Genomic DNA, 21,631 nt, shown 5'->3' with positions numbered 1-21,631 from the left:
TAACTACAGCAAATTAATTTGTTTGATTTAGAAAAACTGTCAAAAATAATTGAAAAAACATTCAAACGAAGCCCTGACGTTTACAAAACTTGAGCCGAATTCTCCAGACAGCGCTGGACTACAAAATAAAACGAATTTGGAATAATTGAGGAAAAAGGCAAACCTTGAGCAGCGATTTTTTTTATAAATAATCCCGATGTCGGACCCTAACTTCCAGAATAGAGTCAAAAGAAAGCCAAGCCCTTACCTTTTCTTCTCGCTTGGGCTCTCGAGCAGGCGCCTCGACGTACGCCAGAAGCTCCCTCGTCTGTCTAACGAGGTCAGCCGGAGTACGCGGCTTCGACTTGAACAAGCCCTTCATCTTTCAAATTATCTTGTCCAGGCCCAAATTTAGACAATTAAGGTACCCAAAATGCCGCAAACCTACTGCGAAGATAAATAATTTATACTGGCATTTCACTCTACTGGTACTGCGAACTCTGGAAACGACGACACAGTAAAACAGCTAGGCAATCGAACTTGTCTCCCCCGATCTTGTGGCTGACGGGCACGGCACCGTACAATGTCGTATGAACGCCCATTACAATCCACCGAAAGGGCTTCTCCAGGGATCGAACCCGGGCAGGTTCGGCACCGTAAAGCCAAGAGCATAAGTCAACAATACCCCGACAAAATATACTTGTCCAGTTCTGCTCAAGCAGAGGAATACAATAGAGCCTTAATCACACCATAAATTTATGGATGGGAACCGCGAATCGGCCATGGATAATTGGGATCTCCCGGTAAGGGTTTATTCTTTGTCCGATTCTAGCCCTCTGTAAACACATTAAAAATAAAAAGAAAAAGGCCAAATAAACATAACGAGAAAACTGCTAAGTAGTTCACAGAGTAGACTTTATAGGAGTCAGGGCCCCTGACACGACCACGCACGGCACGGATTTCGCGGGGCGAGACAGATCCACGGCTAACGTGGGCGCGAATCGGGATCGGGTCTTGCCTGAGCCCTTTACGTGTCGAAGACCTATTGATTATATTTTTTTAATTTGAGATTTTCATTAACATATTATTTTTTATGGGGGTTTGAAATTTTTGTTTAATTTATACTAAGTGTGGGATAGAGATGGTGTCTAATTACTTAATAATATTTGAGTTATTTGTCTGTTTATATTAAAAGGAAGAGTTGGATTTTTTTTTTTATTCGTACTCAATTTAATAAAAAATTATTTTTAGTTATGGTTATTTAATAAAAGTTGTGATTAAATTTATTAAATTATAATAAATTTATAAATAAAGATGTGTGATTATTTTTATCATTAAAGTGTTTTTATTTTATTTTTTTTTCACTTCTGGTTCAGAGATATCCATGGTAAGTGGGTCCGCTACATCCAGGATAGGGTGGCCCCCTGGGCCTATTTACTGACCTGACCCCAAGAGCTTTCGGGTTTCGAACCTGTGACCTCCCATTGGCGAGGCCCGACGGATTGAGCTAACCCTTGGGGCTCAAAGTGTTTTTATTTATTTAGGAAACTTGTGATTTTTAGATTTGAATTCTCATCCATTTTATTGTTATAGGTTTTTTTTTCATCAATAACCTAAATTTATAGGTATTTATTAACCATTAGAATTATAATGATAAGCTAATTATAATAATCATAACAATTTAGTTGATGGTGGTGGTACTTAGGCCAAATTAAATTTAGTTTATTAAATTTTAAGATAGATAAAATATCACGTGGTTTGTTCTAAAATTTTAAGTCTATAGGTAGTTGTTGACCATTAGAATTATAATGATAAGTTAATTATAATAATCATAACAATTTAGTTGATGGTGGTGGTACTTAGGCTAAACTAAATTTAGTTTAATAAATTTTAAGATAGATAACATATCCCGTGGTTTGTTTTAAAATTTTATTTTCTTTTTCAAAAAGTTTAAAAGTACTTATAACTTAATTATTGTAATTTTTATGAGCTAAAAGATTAAGAAGATTGGTGTTGTAACAAATATTTTGAAAATGTGATTTAATGTGTATTTACAAAGTATATTTTACAAAGTGCTTTTTATTTTTAACTTTCTTGACATAAGGAATCAAATTCATGTGAACTTTTCTTATTTTAAGAATGTTGATTTTCTCTTTTATTGTGTAGAGAGGTGCTCTCCTACGAAGTATGGAAGAGATGTTGTAATGTTATGTTATGTAAACATTTTGATTCAGTTAGTGGTTTTTGGACTAAGAGTTTTGACAACCCATGGTTTTCCCCTTTGTATTCTTCTCTAATGTAACCTATATAAAAGTATAAAATTCTAATGAATTTTCCTTAAGTGTGTTTATATGACTATTAGCCTAAATTAACATAATAATTTCTATATTATAATTGTTTGAGAAATACTATGTTTTAACTTTACAAATCTTAATAACGGCCTAGATCCATCTTAACTTTGTATCTACCAAGCGCTCAAAGGGATCAAATCTTTTGAGGCGCAAACTTCTTTTAGAGTGAAAAGATATTTGACCCCTCTAGGTTTTTGGTAGATCCAAAGTTAAGATGGATCTAGGTTAGTTTAATCATTAGCCTTAAATATTCTACATTAGAGAAAAATGCCATGGGAAAAGCCATGGGCTGGAGAATTTTATGTTTTTTATTTTATTTTATTTTGTTTTATTTTATTTTGACCAAGTCAAATGTTTAACATTATAACATCTCTACCATAGTGGGCTAGAAAACATCTCTCAACACAACGATTTAAAATTATATTTATTGGTACTATGAAAATAGAATTAATTTATTAATATAGTAAAAATGACTGCAATTTTTTAGGAAAGGTTTGCACCTCGAGAGATTTGATCCCTCTCAATGCTTGATAAATCAGAGTTAAGATGGATCTAGGATAGTGTTAATCAACACAAAGACATACTTTTGATTTTCTAAATTTAACTAATCAATACGCATTATATGCATGAAGTTATTTTACATGATCCATTTGGTTTTTGTTGAAGTCAAATTTAGTTTATACCTTGAGGTGTAGAGTAGTTGTTTTACTTGGGATTTATTCCCTACCAGGTCTCAGGTTCAAACCTCATGGAGAGGGATTGAGGATGGAAACCACTTTAAACCTCATGGGGAGGGATTGAGGATAGAAGCCACTTTGGGAGAATTAAAACTAGCTTAAAATAGTAAGGCAATGTGCATTTATCAAATATATTGTTGCAACCCTCTTTTAGAGTGAAAAGAGATTTGATCCCTCTCGGCGCTTGGTAGATTCAGAGTTAATCAATCTAAGTTGGCAATATAGTAACATATTTTAATGTCTAAATATTATTTAATATTAATATCTTTGATATTTTTCGGGTTTTTAATTTTTTTTAAACAAAAATGAGTAGGATTTGTATTAGAATCTACACCCAAATGTTGTTGTTACTCGAGAAGTGAGCTATAATATATTCTAATTCGACTAATGGCACTTTCAAAAAAAACTAAGAGACCAACCTCCTCCTAGTAAGAGCAAGGAGGAAAAAATTCCAATACTAAGTCTTCTTGTTTTTATTCCTATCGTTACAAAAGAGCAAGAATAAAGTCTTCTGGTTTTTATTCCTACCATTACAAAAGAGAAGGAATAAATTCTAACAAATTTCTTACACAGAAAAATGCAAAAGTAGTACATTTCTATAAATTGTTAGCGGATGGCCTGCTACTTGACCTGTGGATGTCAAGGTCAAAGTTCTTTCTACTATTTCTTGCTTCTTATCACCAGTGGGGAGGAATGTTGTTTTTTAAGCACATTTAAATATGAAGGGAAGAAGAAGAGGGCTTCTTCTTAGAGACCATAATAGCCTTTCTATCTTTTAGTACAAAGATCTATGTGGCAGACTTTCCCATCACTGATGGAGGGGGCTAATCTAGATCTTCTTCATCATTCAAATTAGGAGGGACCTTTGGAACAAGGTTAGTGGTTGATCTGTTTAGGCCTTGAGATTCTCACTTTCTTCTTTAGAAGCATTCAGAACTTCAAAGCTATTTTTGGAAAGGGATTGATGCTTAAGATTAGCCTTACAAGCTTGTTGTTTTTTTTACTTCCTTGCTTCTTATGTTTCCTTTTAACGAGAGTGAATCCTTACGTGTTATCTTCTTGCTCTAGAGGAGGTGGTGGAGTTGGGGAGCTTTGAGAAGCTGAAGCTTTTGGACAATTTTGCGACAAGTGTCCATAGTCACGACACATATTACATTTGAAAGGAAATTGTTCTAATCTAGAACCTAGAGATGAGGCCACCAATCCAGATTGAGTTGAATCACCTCAAGGAGGCCTTTAGAGAAATCCATTTCAACGTAAATTTTGGGGCACAAATAATTATTCTTATGTTCTATATCACAGGTGATATATTTTCCTAGCTTATCTCATATGGTCTTAAAAATGTCTTCACCCCAACAAAGGAGGGGCAAAAGGTAATATGATCCACACACGTGCAAATGAGATTTCCATCAATGGATTAAATTCAAGAGACCATTGACTGATAAACAAACCTCTAGTGCCCATGAAATAGGGACCAAATTTGTAGATTTCATCTTTATCTTTCTATTTTGCAGAGAGAAATAAATAATATCCATTTTTCGCAATAAAAGTTGTTCTTGGGATCATAACTTGCCCAATTGCCAAAGGCTCAGTCTTTAACAACTTCAAGACTTGGCCACAGACCAGTGAACTTTCCTAGTAACTTGTTTTCCTTCAAGAATACCACATTCTCTTTCATTGAGGAGAGAAACCCTGGATCCAAAGATGGATTTGATTATGCTTTCTTCACAAATTTATTTAGGGGTGCTCATTGTACCTACATGAAGCACACAACCAACAGAACAACCCAAAAATCCTCATGAAGGTCGCTAACAAGCAACTTCTAGTGGCAAAAAGCTTGGATCTATGCATAGACTACATTTGATCTACACTTCAACACAACGAATCTAAACATCCTTACAACCACGAGCAGTGAACAACAAGTTAAACGAGTTCATATTTGACAATGAGGTGACAACGACATTTTCTTAAGTTCCATGAACTAGTGCTAAACAACTTCATATCTGCCAAGTCATAAACCAAGCAGACAATCCTCTGAGACACTAGAGATGGTTGCACGGAGTCATTAAATGAGGGGCTCACCTTTGTAGAAAGATGCAGGTGGCTAGAAAAACCCTAACCACAAAAGAGTCGAGAAGAGATCCATTCACTTCTTTTTCCAATATCACTTATACAAATGGTTTTTTTTTTAAGTTTTTAATTTAAATTATATATAAGCTATAAATAGATAAGAAACCAAATTTTATGGAACTAAATTTATAAGTGATTGAATAAATATAACTTATTTTTGAACTTAATATAAATTATTATTAAAAAAATTATTAAAACTTTATTTTTTCTTATTTATTATTTTATAGTAATATTATTTATTAATTAATATTCATTACATATTTAAAATTAGTAAAATTTTAAATTAATTCAATACATATATGAAACCATGTTAGATTTTAAATTTTTGTGGTGTTTCATTGTTGATACAGATTCTGAATTTCCTATAACTTTATAATTTAAAATTGATTATAAAATAATATCATCTAAATTTTAATATTATATTTATTAGCATAAATTTTTATTTATGTGATATTATCAATAATTTTACTATTAGAATTTAATTATATATTAATAATTTCATTAATTTAATTTAAAATTTTATTTTCCATGACTGGGGTGTGAGTTGGAAGCATCGAGACATGCAATCGTCCTTTTGAAATGAATATGGTCGTTGGGCGGCAATCCACCACCCTCCACATGCATACGACACATGGAACGATGGCCTCATGCATGCAAGTATTCAATGTGAGTGAAAAAGGTGGCAGGGAGAGTTTTACACGAGGATTCTCGGACTTTTTTGTTGTTGAGGTAAGTCATTCCATTGTCTACAAAGGAAATTTCGATACAGGCAGGTTGGTGGCAAGCTATGGTTTTGGGGAGATGCTCCTCATGGTCTTCCACTGGGTGATTGTCGTCTTTAAGTCTACTTAGATTACTCTCTTTAGGTATGTTTTTAGTTTATGTTTTTGATGCCTCGCTCCCATGGATAGCCACGTAATTTTGCTAGCTTTTTAGAGGAAAGGTTATGTTCTGAAGTTGAAGGTTCGAAGGAAGCATAACTAGGGTTTTTGGCTGGCAATTGATGATTTTTATGATGGTTTATCTGTAATTTGTACTCATGTCTCTATTTTCTGTGGTATTTTTCTTTCTCACATGGGCATTCTTTGGGAGGGGAAGTTATGCCATTTGATGTTTTCTCTCTATCCGATTCCCTGGAGCGATGGCATTGGTATTTATCTCGTTGAATGTTGTCATGGTTCTGGGTTTATTTGGTTTAGGCTTGTTTGTTATTCGTTTCAATTCCTCGCCCTCGGTTGCTCATTGCAAGGTTGGTGGTATGGTTTAAGATTCTGGGATTTGCTTCAATCATGTCTCGCTGCTTGTTGGAGGGTAAACCGTTGGTTAACTTATTATTTTTTAGCCTCATTCTTTGATTACTTGCCAAGTCTTCTTGTCCAGTGCAAATATGGGAAGTGTAAGGTTCATGATTGCAAGCTAAATTTAGGTCTGTTGTGGTGGTTTGAACCTGCTATTGTTAGAGGTTTAAGCTCTTATTGCTACATGGCTCTCGCTGCTTCAATGAAGGGCCAACAAGCCTGGGGATCACGTGAACGTGGCAAGCAATAGAGGCAAACCCCTGAGGGTTTTCAAGCCAATTCTCATTTAGGTAGAGGCCGAGGTCAGAAATCAACTTCTCGCAATAATCAATGATGTTGCCATTGTGTACCACGAGGGCAACTCATATCATGTGTGTCAGCTCATAGTCAGGTGGGAAGCCGAACTCAATCGACAAGTTGCTGAAACGAAAATTGACTTGGGAGATTAGCAAGCCTCAGCACCTAATCCCGATCACTCTCGTGGTTAGTCCTCTCAATACAAGTAAATTTTTCATTTGTAGTGGTTGATGAAAAATCTATTAGCCAAAGCACTGGTGCACATCCCTTCGGGCTCACCCTCGACTTCCCAAGGAATCTTAGATTTCAACAAGGACCTTCAGCAAATTCAATTTCAACTTCAAAAGTAGAATGGATGTCTTAGTCGCATCGAACAACACATTCCTTGTATCCCGCAAATTGAGCTTCCAGGCTCTAGTGCGAAGGATCCTACTCTCGTGGATTCATTTAACAGTTAGTAGCATGAGGATTTAATCTTTGTTTTGTTTTTATTATATGCAGAAGCTACAGACTTTATTGTATGTTTTCAGTTATTTAGAGTATAACAAGTTTAAGAAAACTCAGACATATTTAACATTGCTTGACAGACTTATACTATTTTGTTTTTGGATGGCATATCATGCAGTTAGATGACCAACGGATCTAGTTTCCCTCTGGGCAGGTTGAGGACACCTAAATATTTGATTTGTGTTTGTAACTTACCCTTTTTTATTATAGAAAATGAATACAAAGGTCCTGCATAGCTTTCTCTCTCTCTATATATATATATATAATTTTGTTATTATATTATATGATTATATGTTAATAATTTTTATATTTTATTTGGCATTATATTTGTTTATATAATATTTTACATTATTTTAATAACAAAAAATATATTATGTTAAGACATTTCTAGATTATTCATATCAAATTTTTGTATTGATTTTGAGCCAACAAATGTAGCTTATCCTCGATAAAAATAATATATATATATATATATGAATTTGAATAGAAATATATATTGTTGTATATTTCAGAGTAAGTATTATACCCTATCATTATCAAATATATATATATATATATATATTAATATCTTATAATTATTTTTAAATATTTATTTTGCATCATAATTTTTACATAATATCTTATGTTATCCTTATACCAAGGAGTAAATAACCTATTTTATATTAAAATTTATTGTATATTAACATTTTTATTTTTATTATTGTCTTTATAATAGGGAGTAAGTATCATATTTTTATATTAAAATTTAATAAATTATTATTATATATTAACTTTTTATATTTATTGTTATTAATTATTATAACTGAATAATGGATAAATGATGTTTTTAAGTTTTATTGCCCATTAATTAATTATCCTTATACTTGTTTTCATTTATTGAGTTGTGATTCAGCTAAGGATTTCAATTTTGATGGTGATGTCAATGGTTGTACAATGGTGATCTCAAAGGTGCCTTTCATTGGATATATGGTGATTGTTTGCATCGTATGCTTATCCCCTTGAAATCAAAATCAAAGACTCGCGGTGGATTAGGAATACAATGGTCCAATGTATCTGAGCATATGGAAAAACATGATACCAATACGAATTTTAGTAGTGATCTTTAAGGTGCTATAATAGCGATTTCAAAGGTGCTTTCATGAAATATACTAGGATTCTTTATTTGATATATTTGTGTATTACTTTAAAGTCGAAATCACAGCTTTTATATTGGATTAGGATGGTTCAATGCACGTAAATATGTGTAAAATAATAATAATATAAAGAAAATTTATTAGTCTGAGGAGAAATGAAGTTTTGGTAAAATAAATAATGGTTAATTTTAATTTTAATAATATTGTAAATTTAGTTATACTTTATATTTATATTCATAATAAATATAATATAGAAAATTTAAAATTTAATATTGAGATAATTATTATTATTATTTTCTAATTTTAAGGTTACTGTCAAGTCAAATATCAAATTAGTGTATGTGAATTTTTTGTTTGTGGGACAAAGGATTTATTTTCGCGTAATGATTTCACTGTTAAGTTTACGAAGGCATACATAGTCTATCTCTCTGGTTTTGAGTCTGTCACCTTTTAGGAGGAAACACATATTCTTAACCATTTTTTTGTAAACTTGGTAGTACTTTCGCTATTTATATTAACTGGCCCAAATCAAATTTTTCCATTTGTTCCAGGTGGCCTCAACTTGCCCATAGGAAACCAGGTTGGCAACCTGTCAGCGTTAAAAGTTGTCCAAAATTTGTATAAGTCTTTCTCTATCAACCTAACAGCATTGTCTAATTTATCTATACTGAAAATCAACTTTGAAAAATTAAAGCTAATCGTCATAAAACAAAAACAAAATTTATCTGAATCACTATTTTACTCCTCGTCCGAGGAATTAACGGGGGCTGGGGATTTAGCACTGGATCCCGACATCTCACTTCTCCTCATATCCTGTAGACTTTGTTTAATCCTTCCCAGTGCCAGGTTGTTTCGATATGTTTGTATCTGAATTGTTGCTATCTGTTGGAAATAATACGGAGAGTGGGGGGGGTGAATCAGTATTAGCAAGTCAATAATATTTCATTTCCATAATCAAATTCATATACGCTACTTCAGTTAATGGAACTTACGTGTATACTATTTAAGGAAACTAGCATATATCCTGCAAACTTATGATTCAGTTAATTTATCATATGTTGATCTTTACTTAGTGCATCATAACCACATAAACAGTAACCAGGTGCAGTAAAACAAAACAGACAATCACACACACATGAACACAAGATATAATGTGGAAACCCAATGTGGGTGAAAACCACCTGCTGCAATCGTCTCTTTCTTCTTTTTAATAAAAAAATTCCTTTTACAATTTTTTGTACTGGTGCAGTCTTATACCAGTACGCAGGCTTCTACCTGCAAAAGGCTACAACCTTCTCTTGTTCTCCACCTTCTCCTATAAGGGAGCTACTACCCCCTAGCTCTTGTACTAGTTGATATGTTTACTAGTACGTAGGTACTGGCCTACAAAAGGCTACAACCTTCTCTTTTCTTCCAGGGACCACGTTTCATAAATTTTTAGACTGGATCCATCAATAACATCAATCAAACATCAAATATATCTGCATCAATCAATCTCCTTTGCACCAACCAAAATTGAATCAATCAATCACTTCTCAGAAAGCTGTAACCAGAACACAGTAACAGTAACCAGAACCCAAGCTAGAACCCAGAACACTGCAACAACAAACAGAAGTAGCTAAAGCATATTTTATTAGGTATATGCTACTTCAATGTGTCGAACTTGCGTACATACGTTGTTTTCTCAAGGCGAACCTGCGTATACGTTGTTTTGATATGCAGAACCAGCGTGTATACGCGTCTCTGCTAAAGTGACCCTGCGTACAGATCTGTAAATGATGATTTAAACTTTACAACAATTCCAAACATCAATTATACCCAGATCATCATATTTACATATTACAACATGCGCCAGTTATTCAGATAAAAGATCAAAACCACACAAAAATACTTCTCTTCAAGCCTTAAGATCTTGACCCATCAATAGAACTTATCCTTCATCAAGCGCTCAGGTTCATCCTTGATTTAGATCTAGTTGTGCACCATAACCCAATGACCTGTATTCTAGATCTTGCTCTTCATTAGATATTCAATTCATGAGTGCCTTTGCCTAATGATCTTCTCCTCCTTTTATAGTCTTAGGCCTTACTCAATACCATGGTCCAAAACCACTTATAATCAATACCTTAGACCAAATACCTGGGGTCAACACTTCAGACAAGATACCTTGGACCAATACCATGGACCAAAACTAAGTTTCCGACATGTACGCGCTTTTCTTCCGTGAAAGTGCGTGTGTACGCTATACGTGCCTTTTGGTCTGCGAACCCGCGTGTACACGCAGCTTGGTCAACTGCTGGCTCAGTTCCATCCGCTTCTGGAGGGCAAGCCCCTGCCCATATTGTCAGTGAAGCCCCAGCTCCCACTGTCCAAGTGGTCCAGGCCTCACTCGATGAGGCTTTGAAGTTTTCTAAAAGTGCCCTAATCTGCCAGTTCAGTGGTTTTTGGCCACGACTAACAACTCTCCATAATTGGATCTCGGAGGTATGGAAGCCTGTCATTTTTTATGAAATTAATATCTACCCCTGTGCTAGGGGTTTCTTTATAGTAAATTTTGAAAATCTTGAAAGCAGATAATGTATTCTAGATTCCGGCCCTTGGTTTTGGAAAAACTCAGGCCTATTCATGAAGCCATGGAACCCATCATTCGATCCCTCAACAGCAGTCATAACCTCAGCACCAGTTTCGATGAGATTACCAAGCCTACCCTTGCATCTCTGGAATCTCTCCTCGCTAAAAGCCATTGGAAATGCAATTGGGAAATTTTACTGCAGGTGCCCAGAAACAGAGGAATATGCTAGAACCACCTATGCACGCATCTATGTGGAAATGGACTTCAGTGCTAGATTCCAAGCTGAAATAAACCTAACAAGTAAAGACTAGATGTGGAACCAGAAACTCGATTATGAAAGTCTCCTCTTTCGATGTCGATCCTGCTTTGAGACAGGCCATCTAGCCAAAAATTGCCCAAAAGCCTCCTAGAAAAATTCTGCTAGAAAAAACCACCACAGATCTACATGGTGGGAAGGAGCACAAAAAGAACACTACACTATCATCAAAGAAGAATACTCTAGAGAAAACTCTGAATCACAAGAAATCGGGCAAGAAAGAAACAACTCTCAAGACAAGCAGGGAGAAAGCCCCGCCCAACAACAAAAAAGTGAACTCAACAACCCCTCAAGCATCAACGGTTATGAGGATTCAAATACCGTACAAAATAAATCTCCATTTAACAGCAAAGGAGATCTCCTAGACCAAACTTCTTCTCCGACTATCTTCAAAAGGACGAACACAATAGATCGCGAAGCTAAGACACCAATGTCCCAAGAACCAGAAGAGATGAAAAGATGCAAGATCAAGGAAGTTGGAAGACAGTAGAAAAAGAAAGAAAGCTACAACACCAATCTCGCCAAGAAAGACGAGGAGCCAAATAATTAAAAACTAAGAAAATTATAGGTCCGATAGACCAATTTGGTCTCAGTGGACATTAACCACTATCATCATCATCATCAACCTGCGTATAACTCTCTTTCTTCATTCTGTGAGCCTAAACTGTGATCTGTCATATGCGTGAGTTGCCATTAAGGACAACACCTGTGTCATAGATCCAAATCTGTATCATAATGCCAACAATCTCCCCCTTTGGACTTGATGGTAACCCCAAGTCACTCCCCCCCTTTGTCATCAAGGGCAAAGGGTTATGCTCCCCCTGAGTACATGCTGAATTCATTGATATGTTGAAGTGTGTTGTCCATGCTCCCCCTAAATATAAGCAAGGTATACAAAAACATGACTTTATACATACATCATAAATGACCTTCCTATCACTAATGACTCATACATACATCCATCTCCCAACCAAGTGGGGATATACCAAGTGTTTATACATGTCAGAACAAGAACATTACATCATCCATCCCATGCATAGTGGGGAAACAAAATAGGTCGTTTCATGACCTTGACAATAAAAGATATACATGACATAGAGACCAAATATCTAAAACAAGACTATGATAGTTATCAGCAACTATCATCAGTAACATCTGTCAATCACCTTCCAGACCAGCGACCATGATCTCCCCCTGAATCAAAAACAACTGTGAAGTTGTACCAAGATCTTCTAAGATAATGCCAACAATGCATTACTATAAGTATATGCTCCCCCTGAACCTGTGCCAGATGATCATTGTCAGACCCATATCAGACTCCTTTCATCCACTGTTTTTCTTCAAACCAACATATACACAACTGTATCCACAGCAACTGGCGTATGTACGGGGATATGCTTCATGAAACTCGTGTACAACCGCTTTTCTCTAAAATAAATAAGTTTTAACAGCAAGATGATGCATCAACTACTCCCAACTTCTGTCTAAGATATTCAAATGTCTCTCTGGGCAATGGTTTGGTGAATATATCAGCAACCTGTTCTTTGGAGGGAACATACTCCAATTTGACCTTTTGTTCAAGCACTTGTTCACGTAGGAAATGATATTTGATGGGTATGTGCTTCGTCTTGGAATGCATGACTGGATTCTTTGAAATATTGATTACACTTGTATTATCACATAGAATGGAGATGGGTGGAGTACATGTGATCTGAATGTCTTGCAATGTTTGCATCATCCAAAGGAGTTGTTTGCAGCAAGATGCAGCAGCCACATATTCTGCTTCAGCTATAGATAATACAATTGAACTTTGTTTCTTGCTGAACCAAGACACTAGTCTGGAACCCATATAGAATGCACCACCACTAGTGCTTTTTTTGTCATCCATGCTTCCTGCCCAATCTACATTTGTATATGCATGAAGTGTAAGATTTGTGTCCCTAGGATACCATAAACCAAAATTCTGAGTTCCTTGAAGATATTTGAAGATCCTTTTGACTGCCTGAAGGTGTGATTCCTTTGGATTTGCTCGGAATCTTCCAACTATTCCCACTGCATGCATGATGTCTGGTCAGGTACCTGTTAGATAAAGTAGACTGCCAATCATGGATCTGTAGGTCGGTTGATGTACTGCTGCTGATTCATCATTTGAGCTCACACTGCATCCTGTTACCATTGGAGTACATACTGGTTTAGAATTTTCTGTGCCATATTTTTTCAAGATCTGTTTGAGATATTTGTTTTGTGACAGAAAAATACCATCTTTATGTTGTTGAACTTGTATACCAAGAATATATGTAAGCTCACCAAGTAGGGACGTTTCAAATTCTTGCTGCATTACCGAAGCAAAATTCCGACTCATGGCTTCTTCATTGCTACCAAAAATGATATCATTAATATACACAACAAGTATTAGCAATTTATTATTGTCAATCTCTGTATATAGATTGCTATCAGCTGACCCTTTTGAAAAACCTTGTTGATGGAGATATTTGTCAAGAAGATAATACCAGGCCCTTGGAGCTTGTTTTAGACCTTAGAGAGCTTTTCTGAGTCTGCATACAAGTTTTGCATCATTTCCAAGAATGAACCTGTCTGGTTGCTCAATATAGACTTCTTCTTCTAAGTCTCCATTAAGAAAGGCAGATTTTACATCCATCTGGTATACTTTGAATTTTTGAAAGCTAGAAAGAGCAAGGAACATTCTTATAGCTTCAAGTCTAGCAATAGGTGCAAAAGTTTCTTCAAAATCTATACCTTCTTGTTGAGCATATCCTTTACAAACTAGTCTGGCCTTGTTTCTAATAACTTCTCCATTTTCATTCAGCTTGTTTTTTAATATCCATTTAGTTCCTGTGATGTTTTTATCATGAGGTCTAGGAACTAATTCCCAAGTTTTATTCTTTTCAATTTGCTCGAGTTCTTCATTCATAACTTTGACCCAACATTCATCTTTACATGCTTCACTTACATTTTGAGGTTCAGTGGAGGATAGTAATGCTAGATAGCTTGAAGCTTCTGAAATAGTTCTTCTTGTCTGCACACCTGCCCCTTTCTATCCCAAAATTTGAGTCTTTGGATGATTTTTCTGAACATACTCGGACAGAGTCTTTTCTTCTACCGTTATCTCTTCTTCTGGTGGTTCATTGGTTTCTTCTTCAGAATTAGTCTGATTTGATGTGGAAGGATAATCCTCATCTTCTTCATGCTCTTTGGTTTTTATTTGCCTTGGATTTTTGCATGTTTCATCAACCACAACATCAATACTTTCAATAATTTTCCAAAGTCTTTTATTATAACATTTATATCCTTCACTTCTGGAAGAGTAACCAAGGAGAATACCTTCATCTGCTCTGGGTTCAAACTTACCAAGTTTTTCATCAGTTCTTTTGATGTAACATTTGCTTCCAAAAACTTTGAAGTATTTTACAGTAGGAGTTTTATCATACGAAAGTTCATGAGGAGTTTGAGTGTTGTTTACCCGAACGTTTGTTTTGTTAAGAATAGTGACGACAGTGAATGCAACTTCACCCCATAAGGTTGCAGGAGTTCCAGACTCATCTGGCATAGCACGAGGCATTTGCTGAACAGTTCTGCTCATCCTTTCTACCACTCCATTTTGCTGAGGAGTCCTTGCAGTGGAGATTTCCCCTTTTATTCCATGTTCTTCATAAAATTCAAAGAATTTATTCGAGGTAAATTCCCCTCCTCGATCAGATCTGAGGCATTTGATTTTATGATCTAATTCATTCTCAAACAAAGCTTTGAAGGCTTTGAATTTTTCAAATGCTTCATCTTTATACTTTAGAAGTCCTATCCAACACATTCTGGAAAAATCATCAATGAACAATATAAAGTATTCTTCTCCACGAGGTGACTTTTTCCTTTTCAGTATGAACAAGTTCAAGAGGCTTACTAGCCGATCCTTCCTTCTCAGGGAAATGTGACCTGGTTTGCTTACCAAATTGACATGATTTGCATATTGTATTTTCTGGAGTGATAATATCAGGAAGATCACGAACAACCTGGAATTTGCATGCTTTCCTTATTTGAGAGAAGCTTAGATGCCCCAATCTTTTGTGCCATATTCAGTGTTCATCATTTTTGCTTAGATCGCACTGTTGTTGTCCTCCCTTAAGTATGTATAAGTTATTTGGAGTTCTTATACCTTTGATCATGGTTTCACCTATGTCAAGCTCACGAAAAACACATCCATTTGATCGAAATACTACTTCATTTCCTTGATCATACATTTGACTGACACTCAACGGGTTATGCTTTAGACCATCAACATACATAACATTTCCAGCTTTAACATTTTCTTTTAAGAGAACAGAGCCTTTACCTTTTATGACAGCAGGAGTGTCATTTCCAAATGAGACCTTCTTTTCCTTTTCTAAGGCATTATATGACTGAAGTTTTTCTTTGTCACATGTCATGTGTTTTGAGCATCCACTGTCGATATACCACTGATTTTCTTGTCCTTCTGCAAACAAGGCTATTCCACATCTCTCCAGTTGTGGCTCTTTCTTTTTCCATATTTTGGGATTTAATGAAGTTTGCTCCTTCTGAGATGTTTGCCGAAAGTTACTCCTGCATTCAAATTCTTCATGACCGAAGTTGTCGCAGATAGAGCATTCCATTTCATTTTCAATAAAAGAAAAGTTATTGTAAGTCCGTTTCATGATCCCTGTCACATTCCTTTGATTTCGTGCTTCTCTAGTCATGATGGTCTTGTAAGCAACACATTGAGCAGCTTTGTGTCCAAAGTTATGACATGAAAAACATTGGCCATTAAAGAAGTTCCTGCGATTATCGAATCTACTGACCTGGTGATTGTAGTTGCTATTGATATTCATTCTTGAAGCAGATTGAGTATGATTTACCTGAGGTTTGTAGCTTTTGTTCATCCTTGAAGTAAATTGAGCCTGATTTACCTGGTGATCTGCTTTATGCCTTTGTTGTTGATTGTCAAATTGTTCACTGCTCTTTGCTGCATCAAGATAGCTTTTAGTGGAGGTTGACGGCTTCTGTGCTTGGGATGCTTCTTCAGTATATCCAAGACCTGTCTTTATCAGAGGAGAACACTGCACTTTGATAATTTCATTTAAGGTTTCTGATCCTTTAGTAAATCTAAGATTGAGAGCTTTTGTTTTCTCAATATCCTTTCTTAGACCCACAATTTCACATTCTAGTTTTTCATTGTGTTTTTCTCTTTCAGCAAGTTGGAATGTCAGAGTATCTATAATCATATTCTTTTCTTCTAAACAGACTTTGAGTTTAGAGATTTCTTCATAAAGGTCATCTTCATCTAAAGCATCCAAGAAATCATCATCTTCAAAAGCCATTACAAGTCTATAGTCATTACTATTTTCATCCTCATCACTATTTCATAAACCATCACTATCTTCATGAGTATAGTAGCTCTTCTTACTTACACTTTGTTTTCTATTCCATTTTGCTGATTCCTTACCTTTATCAAGCTTATCTTTATGAGGAAATTTGGCAGCATAATGATAGACTTTTCCACAAGAAAAACATTTGAAAGGTATTTTACCTCTGAATCTCCCGGAACCCCGTTGAAGGTTCTTGACAAAGTTTGCTTCTTCTTCTCCTTCTAAAATATGTCCTGATTCATGGAATTCTTCTCTTCCTGAAGCTTTGAATGCGGCTTCTCTCATATCTGAAGGACCTCCTTTTCTCATTTCGAAAGCAATTAAGATTTCATGCAGCTGTGTCATAGTGATAACCTTAAGATCCTGCTTTTCTTCTATGGCAGATGCTTTTGATTCAAATTTAGTAGACAAGGATCTTAAAACCTTTTCAACTAAAGTAACTTCTTTTATCTCTTCACCCAAGTTCTTCATGCAATTAACAATCTCATCTATACGTAAGAAGTAACTAGCGATACTTTCATCATTGTGCATTTTGAGAGTTTCATATTGAATTCTGAGAGATTGCAGTTTTGCACGTTTTACCTGATTGTCTCCTTCATAGCTTAGAACGATCTTGTCCCATATTTCTTTGGCGGTTTTGAGCTGCATAACTTTGACAAATTCTAATTGTGACAGACTCCCTAATAATGTATTGACAACCTTGGCATTGGTTTCATATTGCTTCTTACCTGTCATATCTGTAGGAATTGCTGATGGAAAAGTATATCCTCCTTCCACGATTTCCCAGACATCTGTTCCAAGAGATTGAAGATAATTTGTAGTCCTTACCTTCCAATAAACAAAGTTGCTCCCATCAAAGATTGGTGGTGTAATGGATCCCTCTCTTTCATAGTTACTCATGATGATAGATCTTCCTTCAAGCGATCAAGCTTCTTCTGAAGGACTTGCTCTGATTCCAATTGTTGGAAATAATAGTGAGAGGGCGAGGGAGGGGGAGGGGGTGAATCAGTATTAGCAAGTCAATAATATTTCATTTCCATAATCAGATTCATATACGCTACTTAAATTAATGGAATTTGCGTGTATACGCAACTGTATTTAAGGAAACTAGCGTATATCCTGCAAACTTATGATTCAATTAATTTATCATATGTTGATCTTTACTTAGTGCATCAGAACCATATAAATAGTAACCAGGTGCAGTAAAACAGAACAGACAATCACACACACATGAACACAAGATATAAGGTGGAAACCCAATGTGGGTGAAAACCACATGCTGCAATCGTCTCTTTCTTCTTTTTAATAAGAAACTTCTTTTTAAAATTTTTTGTACTGGTGCAGTCTTATACCAGTGCGCAAACTTCTACCTGCAGAAGGCTACAACCTTCTCTCGTTCTCCAGCTTCTCCTGGAAGGGAGCTACTACCCCCTAGCTCTTGTACTAGCTGATATGTTTACTAGTACGTAGGTGCTGGCCTATAGAAGGCTACAACCTTCTCTTTTCTTCCAGGGACCATGTTTCATAAATGTTCAGACTAGATCCATCACTAACATGAATCAAACATCAAATATATCTACATCAATCAATCTCCTTTACACCAACCAAAACTGAATCAATCAATCACTTCTAAGAAAGTTGTAACTAGAACACAGTAACAGTAACTAGAACCCAGAACACTGCAACAGCAAACAGAAGTAGCTAAAGCATATTTTATTAGGTATACGCTACTTCAATGTGTCGAACCTGCGAACATACGCCATTTTCTCAAGGCTAACCTGCATATACGCTGTTTTGATATGCAGAACCAATGTGTATACGCGTCTCTGCTAAAGTGACCTTGCGTACAGATCTGTAAATGATGATTTAAACTTTACAACAATTCCAAACATTAGTTATACCCAGATCATCATATTTATAGATTACAGCATGCGCCAATTATTCAGATAAAAGATCAAAACCACACAAAGATACTTCTCTTCAAGCCTTAAGATCTTGACCCATCAATAGAACTTACCCTTCATCAAGCACTCAAGTTCATCCTTGATTCAGATCCAGTTGTGCACCATAACTCAATGATCTGTATTTTAGATCTTGCTCTTCATTAGATATTCAATTCATGAGTGCCTTTGCCTAATGACTAAATACCTGGGGTCAACACTTCGGACAAGACACCTTGGACCAATACGATGGATCAAAATACCATGGACCAAATACCACGGACCAAAACTAAGTTTTCCAACATGTACGGGCCTTTTCTTCCGTGAAAGTGCGTGTGTACGCTATATGTGCCTTTTGGTCTGCGAACCCGCGTGTACACGCGGCTTGGTCAATGGGTAACCTGCGTATACCTCTCTTTCTTCATTTTGTGAGCCTGAACTGTGATCTGTCATTTGTGTGAGTTGCCATCAAGGACAACACCTATGTCATAGAGCCAAATCTGTATCATAATGCCAACACTATCTCCCTGAGAAGCTCTGCTCTAATGAGATCTTTCTCTTTGGTGTCCTCTTGTCTCTCCTGACCTTTATTTTCTGCCTGTTCTTTGTGGAGAGTCATGGCTGGGGCCACAACATTCTTCATGACCTAGTATTGTTGGATTATTTGTCTGAAGAGGGTGTGCCAGCCGCGGGTGTTGCTCGGGTCTTGAACCATGTCTTCCCATTCTTCCATGGGAATATCTTGGTTGGTAATACTGTCATTTAATTCTCGCTCCCAACCCGCTATTTGGGCTCTGACCTCAGGTGGGTTCCCTGCCATGTACGCATCAATGAGGGTCTTCATATGCTCCTGTCCCGTCTTTCTCCCTCTCTTGCGTTGTTCTCTGCTGGAGCTTCCCACCCCCCGGCTGTCTTTTTACTTGTACCTCTATTGCTCTTCTTAGTCACTTCTTTTCCATCTCTTCCCATTTTTGCGTTGTCGCGGTTGTCATTGCCTTCTCCCAGTTCGCTTTCCTCTGTGTTCTTGCTTGCCTTCACACTGTATTGGACGCAGATTATGATTAAACCTAAAACATTACCATGAAAAGTATCAGTATTCTGTTGGTATAACACCCAATCTGTCTTACATTTAGTTGAGCCATGCTTGGTATCTCGCTTAAGACTTGACGGCCTGAGTTTTCTTATCATTCCCCTTAGTTTCCCCCTACCATCTCTTGGGTTTTCTCTTTGCTGACCCTCAATTCTTCTTTTCTCAAGTTAGTATCACCCTGTCGGCCTTCACACAGAAGGTTTTCCATGGACAACCTATTGGGGAGACCACTAGGGGGGTCTATGTCCCTGTTCTGGGCACCACGAGGTATTTTTACCATAGAAAGCCTACCAGGAGAACTATAGGGGAGGACCAAGTCCCTGTTCTGGACTGCACAAGGTAATTTCATTCCATTCTCGCTCCTCTCTACATTATTTACTCTAATTGAACCTCTGGTATTCCTCTCGGTTTTACTCATGAAATTCCAGGTAGGTTTCTCAGAGGCCGTGTTATCCCTTGTCTTATCTCCTGAGGTCTCTAGGGTGGGTTCTTCCTTATTCCAGTTACCTACCTAATCTCTTCCGAGCCTCAGGAGCCACCTGGTCGGAATGGAATTCCTCATACCTTCTCCCTTGCCAGGTTCGCTCTTCTCTCCCCAAACTCCCTCCTTCTCCATGTTCGCCTTCTTCAGGGCCAGAATTTTGACTCTTGTTTCTATCACTCTTTCGTCCTCACTCTCGACCCAGGTGGTGTCCCAGGAGATCCTGGTTTCAACTCTCTCAGAGTCCAGACCTTTCCCAATCTCTTTCCCAAAGACTATTGCATTTGACATAACTATAATTCCGTGGTTTAGGAAATGGAGAAAAACATACCATCTACTGGAGTTTGCGCAGTTGCTTCCCTCGGTCTACGTCGTCGTCCTGCATCCACCACCTTTCTCTGCTCCTACTCTTGCTCTCACATTCTGCATGCAACTACCATCTATCTCTCTGCCCTTTTGTTTTACCTCCCTTTCCCTGTTGCCTTTCGACGCACCTACCACTTGTCCTTCTAATTTACTCGCAGCCCTTTTCCTCATTCCTTCACCTCAAAATGATGGCCCTCTGTCCCTTCCCTCTCTGACTCTCATTAACTCCCGCATGCCTCCGGCTGCTCCTGCCATGAGTCCTTCTCCATTATCCTGCCACTTGCTTGCATCATTCTGCTCGCTCTCCTACTGACTCCCATGCCCTTCCTCTCTACCTTCCCTTCTTGGCTCCACCTGCCTCCTCTCAAGACTTGCTCCTTCCCTGCCCTGTGCCTCCACCTGCCCTTCCTGTTGTCCTCTTCCTCCACATCCCGAAGAGATCTCTATCCTTGCGCTCGTGTGGTTGATATATGACATCTCCACTTCCCATCGCCATTGGCCCCTCTCTGCCACACCCCGATCGGGGGCACATGCTCTTAACCATTAAGCTCATTCAAGTTGTTGATATAAATATTATACAAATATTAAGCAAGACAACTTACCCATAAAAATAATTCATAAAAAAGAAAATTAAATCTTACATAAACACATTTAAAAGTTAAAGAATATACTTAGAATAAATGTTTAGTTATTTATGACCTCCTAATATATATATTTCATTTATAAACATGTGTCTTGTATATATGAGATTGGTGGGAAATCCTTGATTGTAGTGAAAGAAGAAAGGTGCACTTTACCGTGTGAGTGGAAAAATGTGTGATATAACACAATATAACATATATGCTATTAATAAATGAAAATGGAAGAGGTCAATTTTGATGTGATCTAATGATAGATCAATGAGAATTCCCCTCTTGAATATCTCAAATTTGATACTCAATACAGTAAATTTGGGATCTACATGACAATTCCCAAAAGGACATGTCTTTTCAACAATAACTCCATTTACTCCTACCTTATCACCTTAATCTCGATGAA

At 36.7% G+C, this 21,631-nt stretch overlaps 1 protein-coding gene across 1 annotated transcript in view; it reads right to left on the bottom strand.

Moving 5' to 3' along the window:
- Positions 1-874, bottom strand: part of LOC149261049 (putative MO25-like protein At5g47540) — a 92,722-nt gene extending 91,848 nt beyond the window's left edge. Inside the window, exon 1 of the mRNA XM_089421593.1 lies at positions 248-874. Within this exon, the coding sequence (XP_089277719.1) occupies positions 248-361 (114 nt within the window). The 5' untranslated portion in view covers positions 362-874. The remainder of the gene's footprint in view (positions 1-247) is intronic.
- Between the last annotated feature and the right edge of the window lie 20,757 nt (positions 875-21,631).

The sequence above is a fragment of the Pinus tabuliformis genome, chromosome 6 (genome assembly GCF_031772625.1).
Source record: "Pinus tabuliformis cultivar Carrire ecotype Pingquan chromosome 6, CPIR1, whole genome shotgun sequence".
NCBI lineage: Eukaryota > Viridiplantae > Streptophyta > Pinopsida > Pinales > Pinaceae > Pinus > Pinus tabuliformis.
Note: the sequence above shows the minus strand (reverse complement) of the source record. Positions and strands in the feature narration are given on the sequence as shown.